Here is a 16,626-nt window from a genome sequence, read left to right on the forward strand (position 1 = left end):
CGAGTTGTACTTTTTCGGAAGCTAAAAATTACTTAGTTTTGTTGGCTGTGTGTGAAGAAGCGTTGTCATGATGTAGGAGAACGCGGCTTTTTGGTCGTTTTTCGCGAACTTTTTTTAACACCCTGGGGTAAACAAATGGTTCAATACCACTCTGGATTAACACTCTTTTGATATTCAATTGAATTGTGCAGACGGGACCCGAGCTGAGAAAAAAATGCGTTCATTTTTTTACCAACGTTTCTCGCCTGCCTCAATGGCCTGGTCTGTTCTGTTTATTTCGGGTTCAAAACTGTGACAATGTCATAAACATTATTTGAATATCCGTGGTCGTACTTCATTAGAATCTGTGGACACTATTCCACGCGAGCCCGCTTCTGCTCCGCTGTCAGTTCATGAGGGATCTAACGATGACAAAGTGTCCGAACTTTCAATTCTTCGTGTAATATTTTCTGAATTTGGCTCATACCAATCCCCAATAGTCCTCGAATTGTCTCATAGGTAATCCGCGGGTCTTCTTCAATTAGCCGCTTAACAGTAGCCACATTATTTTCGTTGATAAATAATTTCCCGCCAATTGTGTTTTATTGCAACGAAAGTTGCACCGTTTCAAAAAATATAACATACGAAATTCAAGTAGTTCCGATTAGCTAGAAGTGCAAATTTTTTAGTGTGCCCCATGTATCCCAACAATATTAAAACCATCTTGGAATGATCTACATCAGGGGTGCAAACGGTCGATCGCGATCGACCTGTCGAGTGATTTTTGAGTCGATCTCGAGAAAAAAATCCGATATAGAACTAATTATTCACAGATTGTGTGGGGAGGTGTGTGTGCCGGAGGTCGTGGGTTCGAGTCCCGCATCGTTCATTTTTTTTTTTTCAAATTTTATTTGTGTATTAATCCTAGAAGTGAGGGTTATCACTTTAAAAACATAACATATTGTTTAAGTTTAGAACTTTAGACACTAGAACGCGTTTGTATTGTAACCAATAAACTCGCAATTTTTAATAATAATTTGTTTTTTGCATAGACATATTTTTAGAGCAGAACTACACTTACCTTGACTAAAAAATGCACATTATTGTGCGCAAAACTAATATCTATGTCATCGTGACATACATAGACGACAATCCTTATCACCCTTACTTGAAACCTCTCTGAGTCGATCAATCGAAGTCTAACAATTTTGAGGTAGATAGCCAGCAGTTCAAGCTTGTGCATCCCTGATCTAGATGGTATTTGTCTACTATCTTTGGTAATATTATATCATGGGACTTTAAAAAAGCGCTCACTATCTCCACACGCCTATAAAGTGGTAGAGATTCTCATGATTCATCTGGACTTGTATTCTTTTCCTTATTATTAAAATGTGACAAAATATTTTATCCAGACGTGGTCGCGCCGGACGCTGTCAACCAGGCGTGTGTTTTCATCTGATAACGTCACACCGAGCGTCTCTCCTCGCAGATAGACTCCTGCCTGAACTACAACGGAGTAATCTGCTGGAGCCAGTGTTGACCATCAAGAAACTAAGACTCGGACTAGCTGCCGAAGCATTCCAACTAGTGCCATCGCCTCCCGCTGCCTCGACCGTGGATTGGGCAATCTCTCACTTGCAAAAGTAAGTTAATCTAGGTATATCTATAATAATACTTTAAATCTGTTTATCTACACCCATGCTTTAAATCCTCTATTAAAGATTCTGAAACAGTTAGCTTATTACCAACATTAAAACACCCAATCTCGTAATAACCATTACATCATCCAAACGAGTGTTGTAATGTTGTACTGAATTTCATAACAACACTCCATGGTTTTTTTTTCGATCCCTTCATGCATAAAGAGTTTCAACAAACAGCCACATTCTTATTGCTCGATGCGTGGTATCTGTATGAATTTCAAAAAAAGAACATTTTCGTTTACGCGCGTTCCACACTACCAGAACATGGCGCGCCGTAAAAAAAAGTAGGTTATTAGAAACCCCGCCATTTGTCTTGAAAAATGAGCGATTCCATTTTGACAGCACACCGCCGAATATTTTAAACGCTGCAAAATAACATAATAGTCAAGTGAATTTTAATAATTGCTCTATACAAAATGTAAATAACTACTAAAATTAACAAATCTTAATGTGGGTTTATCACACGAGGCGAAGCCGAGTGTGATAATAGTATCACATGAGTGTTTTAATACCTAATTATCAACAGTTGCATACAAGACTTTATCTACACCCAGAATATGAATCCTCTAAAAGATTCTGAAACAGTTAGCTTACTGCCAATATTAAAACAGCCAGCCCTAGTAGTAACCTAATATCATCCCTTACTGATTATATACAAATAAACTAAGTATTAATGAAAGAATTATTAATTTTAGTAGTAATTTACATTTTGTATAGTGCAATTATTCAAATTCACTTGATTATTATGTTATTTTGCAGCGTTTAAAATATCCGGCGGTGTGCTGTCAAAACTTGAATAGCTCATTTTTTCAAGAAAATTAGCGGGGTTTCGAATAACCTACCTTTTTTTTTACGGCGCGCCATGTTATTATAGTGTGGAACGCGCGTAAACGAAAATGTTCTTTTTTTGAAATTCATACAAATACCACGCATCGAGCAATAAGAATGTGGCTGTTTGTTGAAACTCTTTGTGCATGAAGGGATCGAAAAAAAAACCAAGGAGTGTTGTTATGAAATTCAGTACAACATTACAACACTCGTTTGGATGATGTAATGGTTATTACGACATTGGGTGTTTTAATGTTGGTAATAAGCTAACTGTTTCAGAATCTTTAATAGAGGATTTAAAGCATGGGTGTAGATAAATAACTATTACAAACTTTTTTTTGGCTAAATCGACCAAATGTCCTTTGACACACACATTATTATTAGCTCGATTAACACATACGATGTGTTTCATTAATGTCATTCAGTGTTTTTGTCACTGGTCAGGGATGGGCGACAGAAATTCAAGTTTCAATTATTTATTAACTTTAAATTATGAATGCAACAGCAATTGATATAACTTATATTTTTTTCGAACTTTACGTTATTTTGATTACGGAGCAATACATTATATTATTTATATCTGCTTACAATATTTATATATTGAAGGAGTTTATTTTTTATTTATTTAATATGGTGGATATAAAATTTATTTAACAGGGCACCTGGGTGCTGGGTGTATTACGAGATTTTTCCAAGGATGTTTTTCATCCCAAAAATGCCCGTGTAGGTAATTTCAATCCAATTGTTATGTGCAGATTCTGAGATATGAAAAGTTTATTTAAAAGAATTGCTCGTTTAATAATAATGGATTCACATGAATTTTTGCTTAAATTTCGTGAGACATTATTAACTTTATATCGTCTTACCTACGAATAATCGGTGTTGGTAACTGACTAGTGTCGGACCAATAGGAGATCCTTCATCAGGGTGAGTGTTGTGAGTTCGCAGTCGCGCCCTGTCTAGCACTGCTTGCGCTGGTAGTGCGGGATGTGCCAACGGTTATGGCGAGCACGGGTGTACAAAATGTACTCACATAGTCCGATATATAATTACAGGTCTTTTTCCGAGATGGGTTTAACGACACGGTGCCAGTTAGGTGGCAGAGCCCATCATTTCTCCCTTAAAATTAATCTCTAAAAGAAAAATTTTAAAGAAATAAATACTATGACTGTTCAATGTCAGTACATTTATGAAAATTTAATATACGTTTACAAAAATCGTCACCTTTTTGCTCTTAATAGTGATTTTCATTATTATTACACCAGAAATAAGGGATTGCTTATAAATAATTCTAGTAGGCTTCATAACATATATAATAGCGTTAGGGGTAAATGTATACACTTCTATAATAAAGTCCCAGCCACTGTTCAGGCATTATCTATAAATAAATTTAAATGTTTTATAAAAAAATGGTTCTGTCGTAAATCCTATTACTCCACTGCTGAATATCTAAATGATCGGACAGCCTGGGACTAGATTATGATTACTTTATAGCGATAGAAATGACTGTACAATATTGTATATTTTTATTGAAAAGAGCGCAAAAAACGAATGCTGGGAGAGTTTCTTGCGCCGCTTCTTCTCTCTCAGAGCGCCATTTGTTTCCGAAGCGGTAGTAGTATCTAGTAGTGATTAGAAATGACATCAATAAATGCCTTTATGCCTATACTTTCACCTTAACGAAACTAAAATACCTAATGTGTCGGATATTATGACATGCTCTGACACCAGTCGGTACCGTTAATCGTGAATTAAGCTTATATTAATAAATATAGTTATTTATTTAGTTCGACATGGATCTTGAGCCTATAGTACCTGATCTATACACTAATATCCATTCGACAGTGTTACTATATTCTTATATTATGTGGTTCCTTTATTTTTTGTTTTAAGGTGCGGTGCACTGGATGACCGTGAAACACTGACCCCTCTAGGTTGGCACCTGGCCAGACTGCCCGTTCACCCAGCGGCCGGGAAACTGTTGTTGCTCGGAGCCCTATTCGGTTGTCTCGACCGGGCGGCCAGTGTCGCAGCTGTGTGGAGTTTTAAGGACCCGTTCCAACTTGTCATCGGTGAGTTCTATTATTGAAGTTATACTTCTTAGGCGTATCAAAACAAATCCTAAAAACTATTTATTCGTCGTGCTATTCTAAATTTGTAGAAAGAACAATATTGTAAAAATCGTGAAATTAATTATTGAATATTAACGAATACGGCTGTATTGGCTTGAACCCTTTGCCTGTCCTAATAATCGACGAAGAAACCAAAAATAATAATTCATTCATGCGTGCATAAAAGGCATAAAGGCTTGCAACAACAGAAGAATCACAGGAGCGTTGTCGGCCTTTTAGAACAGTGTACGCGCTTTTTTTTATGGTACCCATGTCGTATCGCCTCGAAAACGCCGCATAAGAAAACATATTCCACTGCTTGGTTGTACGTGGATCCTTGAAAACTGCACTGTGGAGAAACGTCCCACATCTAGATGGTTATAGACTGTTTTTATTTTAATTTAGAGGCGCAAACGTGCAGCTCATGGAAACTAAATCGACGTACGCAATATCGTTAAGTTTACGTAGACGAAATTTGAGTTAAAGTATGCTCTAAAGTATAGGTTCCAATATCATATCGATAAGGCAACACTGTAAACTGCTGGTGTATCCACAAAATGGTTGTGCGACACGATTATATATAATATGGGCGCAAATCGCCACCTACCGTCAATTGTTTGCAACTATTGATATTTATGTTTTAGTTTATCGTTAAAATGAATACTATTATATAATACTATTATAGATATATCTGAAATATATAAGATTTAAATACAAATACCTATTTGTAAACATAAAACTGTTATTTATTAAGGTCTAACTAATTTACTAGACACTGTTTTGACTGTTTGAATTGTTTGAAGATGTTTGATGTTTCATTTATTGTTAAAATATTTGGCTCATCAAACTTAGCCCCCCCAAAAAAAAATCTATTTTTGAATTTTCAATATCGCATATCATTAGTTCGTAGTTTGTTCTTAATTGTTCGCTACAAATAATTGTTTGTTCTTTTGTTGTTTATTTAAAAAGAATTAATTAAAAATGGGGGGAAACGCCTACTATTTGGTTCTGGTTCGTTGTTTTAACTGACTTCTAACATAACCTAACCTAACCAATTTTAATGAATTACAAATTAAAAAAAAAAATCCAGATCAAACAAATGTTTATAGAGAACAATCAAGAACAAATGGCGAACTAACGATGTAATAAAAAAAAAAACTAAAAAAAAAATCTTGGGGGCTAACTTTCTTGAGCTAAAATATTTAATTGAATGTGTAAATGTTCAAATTAATTTGTATTAGAATTAATATCGTTATTCTGTATCAAACTTTATTATTTTATGCAATAAGTCTTTCTTAATTGTATTTCGAAACTTGCTTGCAGCGCCATTTTCTTACTTCGTAATGTTTGTTCAAATTAAATGAACAAACTATTATATAAATCATTTGAAGTTATATAAATTCACTAAAACATTTATTGAGCTGTATTTAGGAATTATTTTACAATACCTAATTTTATTTGTGTTTTAAAAGAAGTTGTATCTACTCTGTTTCATCTATTGTACGGAGCTATAACAGCGGTTGTTTTATGTAAAGACGGTTCATATCTATACTAGCAGTTGTGCTTCAATAAACTGAGAAATTCTTAGTGTTGTATTTCTTCATGATGGACAATTCAAGGAAACCCTGGTTTAACGCCGACATATAGTATGATTTTTTTCTTCCTTTGCGCGCTCACAAACTGCCACTGTGACCTGCCTTAATTCAATAGCTCTTGACTGAATGATGTCCATCGGGCCAGCCAGTACCAAAGTAAAAACTAGAGTAAAGATGAGCCCAAAACTTAAGGGAAATTTATCGACTCAATTAATGATGTTAATTTCATGGTGGTATACGCGATGTAAAAATTCACTTCCATGGTTGTTCGCTATAACATGCGAAAAGAAAAAATTACGCGCTATCATTATGTAATCAAATTTTTGCTACTAAAAAGCTGCTCTTACATTAAAAAAAAGTCACCAGTGGGAGGCTCCGTTGCACAGAATGCCGGATAGTTTATGGGTACCACAACGGCGCCTTTTTCTACCGTAAAGCAGTAATATGTAAACATTACTGTGCTTCGGTCTGAAGGGCGCCGTAGCTAGCGAACATTTAGCGATTACTGGGCAAATGAGACTTTAACACCTTATGTCTCGAGTTGACGAGCGATATTGTACTGAGCAGCACTACATTGTAATGGGCAAGGCGTACTAATTTTCATCAGCCGTCTCGTAGCCAATTTTCATAAAAAAAATATATACCTCTAACACACTATATAAAACGTTGCTGTGCCTCAGTTATATCAGGGGTGCTCAAGCTTGAACTTCTCGCGATCTACCTCAAAATTGTTAGACCACGATTGATCGACTCTGAGAGGCTTCAAGTATGTGTGATGAAGGATTGTCGTCTATGTAGAGTGTCACGATGACATAGATATTAGTTTTGATGCTCTAAAATATCAATGAAAAATCTCATAATTATTCAAAATTGTTTATTGGTTCTTATAAAACAAACGCGTTCTAGTGTCTGGAGTTCTAAACGTAACTAAAGAGTGACTTTGGATGTTGAATCTGCATGTCCTGAGCATACTTTTCATAAGATAGTACGGAAATTACCGATTTTAGTAACCTAAAACAAAATCTGTGAATAGTTCTATATCGGATTTTTTTCTGGCGATCGACTCAAAAAGCACTCGCGATCGACCTGTCGTTCGTGATCGACCGTTTGAGCACCCCTGAGTTATATTGATATGACTTGCAATGAAACGGTTTTGAATTTGAAATAAATTATAGGTAAAGAAGCAGAGGTAAAAGCCACGAAACGCGAGTTTGCTATGGGCGAGCCAAGCGACCACATGGCATTGGCCGAAGCTGTCATGCAGTGGGAGATTTGTTCGGGCAGAAACAGGCGTTCGTTCGCTTACGACCACTTCCTGTCCGCACACACACTGCACCTGCTCGTCGACATGAAGACACAACTGGGGCACAATCTGAAATGTATGGGGTTCCTGCCAAGTGGTGATGTGTATTCCTCGTGGGAGAACAGAAACTGGGAGAATCTGAGTCTTTTCAAGGCGATTATTGCGGCGGCCTTGTATCCTAATATTGCGGCTGTGAAGTGAGTACACGCTTATTTTTTTTTTTATGGAATAGCAGGACAAACGAGCGTACGGGTCACCTGGTGTTAAGTGATCACCGCCGCCTATATTCTCTTGCAACACCAGAGGAATCACAAGAGCGTTGCCGGCCTTTAAGGAAGGTGTACGCGCTTTTTTTTGAAGGTACCCATGTCGTATTGTCCCGCAAATATCGCACAAGGAAGCTCATTCCACAGCTTTGTAGTACGTGGAAGATAGCTCCTTGAAAACCGCACTGTGGAGGACCGCCACACAACCAGACGGTGGGGATGATATCCTAACTTGTGGCGTGTCGTGCGAAGGTGGAATTCGGCGGCAGGAATCGGGTTAAACAGTCCTCGACACCTATGCGAAACATAGCGGCACTAGGCCGCTACTTTACGCCGGTATTCTGTGCGAGTGTGGTAAGTAACCCGGATGAGTCTGGCCCGATTGTGCTGACATCATAAGACGGCAGCATGACTATTCCACTTTCCAAAAGCCCGTAGTCTCCTCTTACGACACCCTTGGGCCTGGAACTACCCTATTCTTTTTACGCCCCGGGGAAGCACAGGGCAAAATATATGATTTATGAGAGATTTGTAGCGGAAAATGAGAAAACAGAATGAATACTTACTATAAAAGGGTCACTTAATTGTAACAGTATTTATGGCCAGATTAAATATTATTTCATTCCACTTTATATAGACGTGTCAACTCGCGTGCATATGGCTCTGACAACAGGGTCGAAATATCCGTAGCTCATAAACGTTTAGTGAGTAACCGAGAAAGCTAAGAACACTGCATATTAATTCAGGTGGCGAATTCCAAGGAACCCCAGAAAGGTTCCATCCATAACGGTGACTTGCCCACAAGACGGTAAAGTGGTGTGTCACCCCAGTAGTGTAATGGCCGCCCAGTTTTCGGCAAGGCCTCAAACTCAGAAGAAACTGTGTGATAATCCGGGCGCTAACTGGCTCGTGTACTGGCTGAAGCAGCGATCTTCAGACCTATTTCTGATAGATGTAACACTTGTGTACACGCTGCCTTTGCTGTTTTTCGGCGAGTTCGCCGTCAAGGACGGTACGTACTGCTTTAGTATATTTTTCACTTCTCATGCTCTGAAATTGCTTATTTGTGCACGATATAGGCTGCACAAAATCGATTTTTGTGCACAAAAGTATCTACTCATAAATGGAAAGAAAATGAGCCATACAGCCAAACACAATAAAAATTTCAGAGATAGAATTTGTTATTTTATAATATTTATTTGCCTCATGTGTTTTTTAAGACATAAAAGAAATACAGTAGGTTATTTAATTAATTAAAAAATATATATATATTACAAAAATAATTTAATAGTAGGCTGTATAGCTCTGGAGCCCAAGACTATAATATCAATGTCGTAAGATTAAAAAAAAGCAGCAAGGAAACAGGTCTTGTTTTATCGTGTGTTTATTAATTTCTTCAAATTTGCCTCTTCATATTTCTTCATATTTCCTCGCAATCGAAATGAAAAGCAGAGTTTATAACTCAGACCTAACAGATACTTATATATTTATTAGTACATTTATAGTAACTGAATGAAATTTTACTTTTTACTTTGCCATTGCTCAACTCAATATATTTAATTAGCATATCATCAACAGATCCGAAGGATTCCCTGAACTGCCTCGTCTCGATCGGTTCGATTAATGTGCGCGTTCGGAAGGATTGCGCCGAACGACTGTTTAAACTACGGTACCTCTTGGACCAAGTACTTGCGCGAAAAGTGATGGTGGGTAGCACGCACGCTATCAAACGCAGCCAATTTGAAGAAATGGTCCTCAAGTAAGTATAAGATATTTTTCACCTCTCCAGCACGAAAAGGGCGTTATTGCTACGTGAAAACTCGCAAAAACGTTTTTTGCTGCGAGCGTGAGGCAAAGTGGCCATTAAAGGAGCCAGAGAATGGCTGTCCACTCTCTGGCTCCGCGTAGATTTAGCGTCCGCATCTATGCGTGTGTCTACAGGTCCCATAGTGGTAACGCAGAAACCGATCATCTCATGGGCTGCGTTCAAGCGGCAATTGACGACGTACTTGCACAGATCCCCTCCGCTGAAATCGTAGTCTTGGGTGATTTCAACGGGCACAATGCCGAATGGCTTGGATCACGTACCACAGACTACGCAGGGCGATCTGCATTGGCGTATGGTCTGTCCCAATTGGTTGAGTCGCCAACGCGGCTCCCGGATGTGGAACGTAACGTACGTGAAAGGAAAAACAACCGTGCCTCCAGATTTTTTAAGCGGCAAATCACCCGTGCAAAGTCAAAACACGTCATCAAAATCGGCGAGCAGCTTTCCAGTTACCCGACCGGAACACGCAAGTTCTGGTCGTTGTCGAAAGCTGCTCTTGGTAACTTCAGCCAGCCGTCCATGCCGCCGTTGCACATGAGGAATGACACCCTGGCCCATACGGCAAAAGAGAAAGCCGATCTCTTGTGCACTCTTTTCGCCTCCAACTCGACTCTTGACGACAACGGAAAAACACCGCCGACCATCCCGCGGTGTCAGAGCTCTATGCCTGAAGTACAGTTCAGACAGAAAACTGTTAGGCGCGCTCTGTTTTCGTTGGACGTCAGGAAGTCGAGCGGGCCGGATGGCATTTCTCCAATCGTGCTTAGAACGTGTGCCCCTGAGTTGACGCCGGTGCTAACGCGTTTATTCCGGCACTCTTATTCTAAAGGCGTAGTCCCTGACTCATGGAAGTCTGCCCTTGTCCATCCGATCCAAAAAAAAAGGAGACAGTTCGGATCCGGAAAACTACAGGCCTATTGCTATTACCTCCCTGCTCTCCAAAATCATGGAGAGCATAATTAGCCGTCAGCTCTTGGTATACCTAGAGGGTCACCAGTTGATCAACGACCGACAATACGGGTTTCGCCATGGTCGGTCGGCAGGTGATCTTCTGGTATACCTGACACATGACGGGCTGCGGCTATTGAAAGCAAGGGGGAAGGCCTCGCAGTTAGCCTGGATATAGCGAAGGCCTTTGATCGTGTATGGCACAAGGCGCTCCTCTCCAAACTTCCATCATTTGGGCTTCCCGAGAGCTTGTGCAAGTGGACCTCCAGCTTCCTCACTGGGCGTAGCATACAGGTCGTTGTCGACGGATATTGCTCGAACCCGAAGCCCGTGAATGCTGGATGCTGTCTCCCACGCTGTTTCTTCTGCATATCAATGATATGTTGGACACCTCCAACATTAATTGCTATGCAGACGACAGCACTGGTGATGCCATATACACGGGCCATGCAGGTCTCTCTCGGGAAATCGTCGACCAGTGCCGGGAGAAACTCGTGTCTTCTATCGAGTCCTCTCTTGAGAAGGTCGCGGAATGGGGAAAATTGAACCTTGTCCAATTTAACCCCCAGAAGACTCAAGTTTGCGCGTTTACCATTAAAAAAACCCATTTGTCGTATATTGCCAATTTCGTGGTCATCTGGAAGGCAAAGCCAAATTGGCTACAAAGAAACTGGGCGTCATTAATAGAGCACGGCAATACTTCAAGCCGGCCCACATATTAGCGCTCTACAAAGCGCAGGTCCGGCCACACATGGAGTATTGCTGTCATCTCTGGTCTGGCGCCCCCCAGTATCAGCTCGATCCATTTGACCGCGTGCAACGCAGAGCATCTCGAATTGTCGGGGACCCAGTGCTCTGTGAACGGCTGGATCACTTGGCGTTGCGTAGAGACGTCGCTTCATTGTGTGTCTTCTACCGCATTTATCACGGGGAGTGTTCCGAAGAGCTGTTTAACCTGATTCCTGCCGCCGAATTCCACCTTCGCACGACACGCCACAAGTTAGGATATCATCCTCTCCATCTTGATGTGTGGCGGTCCTCCACAGTGCGGTTTTCAAGGAGCTTTCTTCCACGTACTACAAAGCTGTGGAATGAGCTTCCTTGTGCGGTGTTTCAGGGACGATACGACATGGGTACCTTCATAAAAAGCGCGTACACCTTCCTTAAAGGCCGGCAACGCTCCTGTGATTCTTCTGGTGTTGCAAGAGATTGTGGGCGGCGGTGATCACTTAACAACAGGTGACCCGTACACTCGTTTGTCCTCCTATTCCATAAAAAAACAAAATAAAAAATAATTGATTTAAATTTCGAACCCTACGTGACCATACATCCGGTAATTACTCCGCGTTAAAGAAATAAACAATGCGATCCGGTGCGTTCCCAAACTCATTTTAGCCTAGCGTATTATCTCATTGTCACAAAAATTTATATGTTACTTATCGAAATTTAGATTTATAAATTTTACTAACGTCTATTTATAGACTTTATATTTAAAATAAATACTAGTAAACATTATTATCGCTTAAAAATATCATGTTTGGTTTTCTTAAAAATTTCAAACAGAACGAAACATACATAATGATTTTTATAATAAACATTGTTAAATATTATTTTAATTGTTTTTCTTACCTATATAACCTATAACACTTTTCTCGCTAGTCAAGGTGAAAATTTGTATGTTTCACGCGAGTGCAATTTTTTATTTTCTCGTGTCTTTAATCACTCACTATCTCAGTAGTATATATTAGAATCACTCACTACGCTCGTGATACAATTCTAGACTACTTCGCCAATTCGTGATTTAAAGTCAGCACTCGTAGCAAAAAATAACTTTGCTCACTTGTTGAATAAATAACTATTGATTGGCCCGACGTTATCCATTAGGGTATATGCATGATTTTAAAAAAAACTTAAATATAATTATTTACATGCTTAGAGTTATCAAACACATCAATTTACTATATATATATATATGAATTGCTGTTCGTTAGTCTCGCTAAAACTAGAACGGCTGGACCGATTTGGCAAATTTAGGTCTTGAATTATTTGTGGATGTCCAGAGAAGGTTTAAAAGGTGAATAAATAGGAAAATGCTGCTAATTTAAATAAAAACAACAAATTTGTTTTTCCTTTGATGTGTCCATACATAATTTCTATGAGAGAATTTATTGACGCACGGTTTGACAGTTCTGCTGTGAAACACTTCATTACGACAGCAGGGTGCATATTTTACGAAGTAAATTTTGATGTTATGATATATTATTGACAAATTCATAAAAATAACAACGATATATAATATACAGAACAACGTCTGTCGGGTCAGCTTGTTTATTGATAAAATCATTCTTATTGAATTAAAAAAATAAATATATTTCGGCTATTCAAACGCGCCATTTTGTGCGGGGTTTCTGTGACGTCAGAGACTGTATCAACAATCTATATTGTACTAATAAATATATGACTGGTATTTTCCTTCGGTTATACTGCGAAACTACTGAACCAATTGCACTTTTTATTATTAATTTTTCGGCAAAAATTTAGTAGCAAAAAATTGTTAAGATAAAATCAATAATAGTATTGATTTAAAAAAATATTTGAACTTAATATAAGTTACATGCATATATCCTTTTCTATGACATTCATCTTCATTTGCATACAATTTTCTAATTTAAATTTTCAGGACTGTTATTCGAGTTATAACTGCAGAAGATGAGCAGGTTGACTACATAGAAGATGATAACATGAGTTTCTCGGATTGAATCACTTAATCGTCGAAAAATACGCTACTTTTCAGAAGAGCAGAAAAACCGTTAATAGCATTAAACAACTGTTTACCCTTCTTATTTCAAAACAAAGTTTATGTTTTGTTTTTAAGGCATTTTTTTTTAATTAGGAGGGGCTTATTTTGTGTGTGTGGGCAAGTTGGTCGCGGGAGACCTCGTAGAACATTCGCCAACCAAATTGGGGAAGTTTTGAAAAAAGAAAAGGTCCGAAGCACTCGGTACCGGCGAGCATGTATGAAAAGAGTAATGAATGTAGAGGAAGAATTGTAATTGTAATTGAAAATATAGAACAAAATTTGGACATAAAATAACATTGAGGAAAAAAATACGAATGTAATTTAATTAAAAAAAAGAAAAAAATATTTAAGGCGCTGTCGATTTTTGTTTGGGCTATATTCAAATACTCATATCTGTCACCCTTAGCAGTTCTACCAGGACAATTTATATAATAAATATTTTTATTGGAGATATCTTCAAAAAAATCATAATTCATAAAGTTGACGTGGAAGGGTTGTTTAGGTCTCACGTCTTTAGAAATCCTTGTATTATCACATACAAGAAGCTTAGATTTTTGAATATAGGGTATGCAATTGGCATGCACCGCCTATTAGATGGGTTGGTCTCATTGAGTCATGAAGAACTTTTAAACTTACCCTTACTATCTCGGCCTTATCCTAAATATTCGTTCCCCTCGCTCTCAGGACTGTACTAGAATTTTTGATCCATTTTTCTTATCCGCGCACCTTTTTGAGCGCTTTTTTCTACTGGCGCTAAGATCAACGTATTCTTCAGTCTCATCTAACTGCTTTCGTGTTTACAATATCACCATGTACAGATGGTAGTAGTCTTTCTTCTTCTTCAAGGTTACGTTAATTGTCAAAGCACTTAATATGAGTTTGGAAGTGCGGTTCAGTTGCATCTTTAATGGATTCAGAGATAACTTTAGACCGCTCCAGCATATCTGTCAGTGCAGACATTGGTGTATGTAGCAAGGGGGGTAGAGAAAGGTAGTTGCTGTGTATTTGAATATGATATTTTAAAGGTGGTCCATCGATTTCAGGTTGTTTCTCATCAGCTGATAGAATAACCAGTGGATTATCTACTTTTTAATATAATAGAGGGCAAACGGGTTTACTCACGCACATGGAAATCCGCAAAACCAGGGGTCAAGAGATGCGTTGCCGGCCTTTAAGTTGGGAGTATTCTCTTTGCTTAAAGGTCCGTACGGCAACATAATTTTGACGTAATATCCGTTGGTGGACTTCGGCCGCACCTGAACAAATCTTCTGAGTACTCCCCGTGATATATGCGGTTAAAAAAGTATAGAGAACCCATATGTCTACGCAACGCCAAAGAATCAAGCCAACTTGATTGGCGGTCAATTATAAGAAGCCGGTACTAGGGAGTGCCCGCCTAGAGGTCAGAACAATACTCCATGTGAGGCCCAATTTACGCCTCATGTAGTGGTAGGCGGTAGCATGAAGTTAAGTATTGTCTCGTCTTACTGAGAATCAGTATATGGTTCAATATGTTTGCTCATTTCCATTCCAGTGCTAGTACACAATGCCTACTTTGCTTGCATGTATGCTTTTAATGTCTATTCCACGCTATTGATATTCTTGCTACTAATATTGTCTCTTACATTTATAGGCTTGTTGTGACTGTTGGGGATTATTTTATTCCTACGTGCAAACATTTCTAAGCCTAATTTCGTACTGCCTTAGTCAAGAGGCTGTATGATAACATCTAATTCTCTACGTGTTTCAGTTATAGCCACATCATATTTTATTTTGGCATTGAAATCTTCTATTTCTACTACTCTTTTGACAGCATAAATAGATTGTGCCATATCGTTGCGTTCGTGTTCGCTTGATCTCTATGTTAGAGCATAAACTTGAATTATTGATATCGGAAGTTCACCAAATTTTAATTGTTCAAGGGCCACTCTCTAAGTGATTCTAAATATAACGTTATTGTGTTCTATTTGTTTTTTTTTTTTGGTTTTGAAGAACCATATTCCACGGAGCCCCTTTGTTTGACCGATATATCTATATAGTCATGATATTCTTCGATATAACAACTCATCTGACAGCCCTAAAATGTCACATTATATTTTCCAGTGACTTCAATTTATCTCTGTATTTGTATAGAGAACTACTAACGTTGAAATGTTAAGCGAAGCAAGGTCATTTATTTCTGATTCATTATTTTTAGCTTTAGCTGGACAATAGTGGTCTGAATTCCTCGAAAACCAGTCGAATTGGGAATTTTGGTCTCATGTAGGCTTCCTTCGTGCTTTTGGTTCCGGCCGCTGATGATTATTGCCTTATGGGTTTTTATTTATTACAGGCTATTTTCGAAAGAGAGTTGCTTCTTCCTCTTATAATATCAAAAGCATTTATTCTATGTTACTTTGCCGAAGCGTTTTGATTCTTTAGTTCGATGATTGTAGCAGTCTTGGTAAAAAAGTCTCTTTTCCGTATTTAATTTCCAGTGATACTTTTCTAGACTTGTCATAGTTTAGGGTGGCGTACTTGCCGTTATTCGTTAATTAGAATAATAAGCTTTGGGTGTAATTCTCTTCTCTTGTCTAGGACTTATTTGAGAAAAATGTAAGTCTAAAAAAAATCTGTTTTGGGAAATATAAAATTTCTGTCAATTGTTTAAATGAGACTAATACAGGCTCTCCTGTATTAGTCTCATTCCTATTTCTATGAATGTAGATAACAGCGGATAAATAATAATACTTTATATAAGTATACCTAATTTAAATTTTGTAGATAAAAATTTTATAACTAATGTGGAATAGTTGTCTCATTTTTTGTTCAAGTTACTGTGACTTTCTGTATAATACTAATCTATAACGCCTCACCATTGTTTCAAACTGTTTTGATTCGCCAATCGATGTGTCTGGCGATCTTTAATTCTTGAATGGTTTATAAATGTATTTCGGTTAAAATTTAGACGCCCGCGGTGTCAGAATATATGTGACGCTATGTGTATCTTACATCTAACGTATGTGTAGATATCTTATTTATTAAAAATATGTGTTTTTGTTAACATTGTTTTAATTTACCTAAACATTTTATTCCAATATTACATCCAAAGTACCAATTTAGTGTAAACTCATTATTACATCCGCCACACTCATTATCTGCAAGTATCTACCTATAATTGTTCGACGTGTCGCGGTTTCTGTGAGCATTACTTACGGATATTTCCGTAGTGTTTGTAAGACCCTAAGGCGTAATTTTTTTATGGAAGTGGAGGACAAACGATCGT

General features: G+C 38.1%; 1 protein-coding gene across 1 annotated transcript in view; it reads left to right on the forward strand.

The window, feature by feature from the left end:
- Positions 1-16,404, forward strand: part of LOC126977447 (ATP-dependent DNA/RNA helicase DHX36-like) — a 34,619-nt gene extending 18,215 nt beyond the window's left edge. Inside the window, exons 7-12 of the mRNA XM_050826241.1 lie at positions 1,392-1,622; positions 4,404-4,582; positions 7,392-7,716; positions 8,532-8,797; positions 9,364-9,544; positions 13,242-16,404. Of these exons, the coding sequence (XP_050682198.1) occupies positions 1,392-1,622; positions 4,404-4,582; positions 7,392-7,716; positions 8,532-8,797; positions 9,364-9,544; positions 13,242-13,320 (1,261 nt within the window). The 3' untranslated portion in view covers positions 13,321-16,404. The remainder of the gene's footprint in view (positions 1-1,391; positions 1,623-4,403; positions 4,583-7,391; positions 7,717-8,531; positions 8,798-9,363; positions 9,545-13,241) is intronic.
- Positions 16,405-16,626: the final 222 nt, after the last annotated feature.

This window comes from Leptidea sinapis, chromosome 45, assembly GCF_905404315.1.
Source record: "Leptidea sinapis chromosome 45, ilLepSina1.1, whole genome shotgun sequence".
In the NCBI taxonomy this organism is placed as follows: Eukaryota; Metazoa; Arthropoda; class Insecta; order Lepidoptera; family Pieridae; genus Leptidea; species Leptidea sinapis.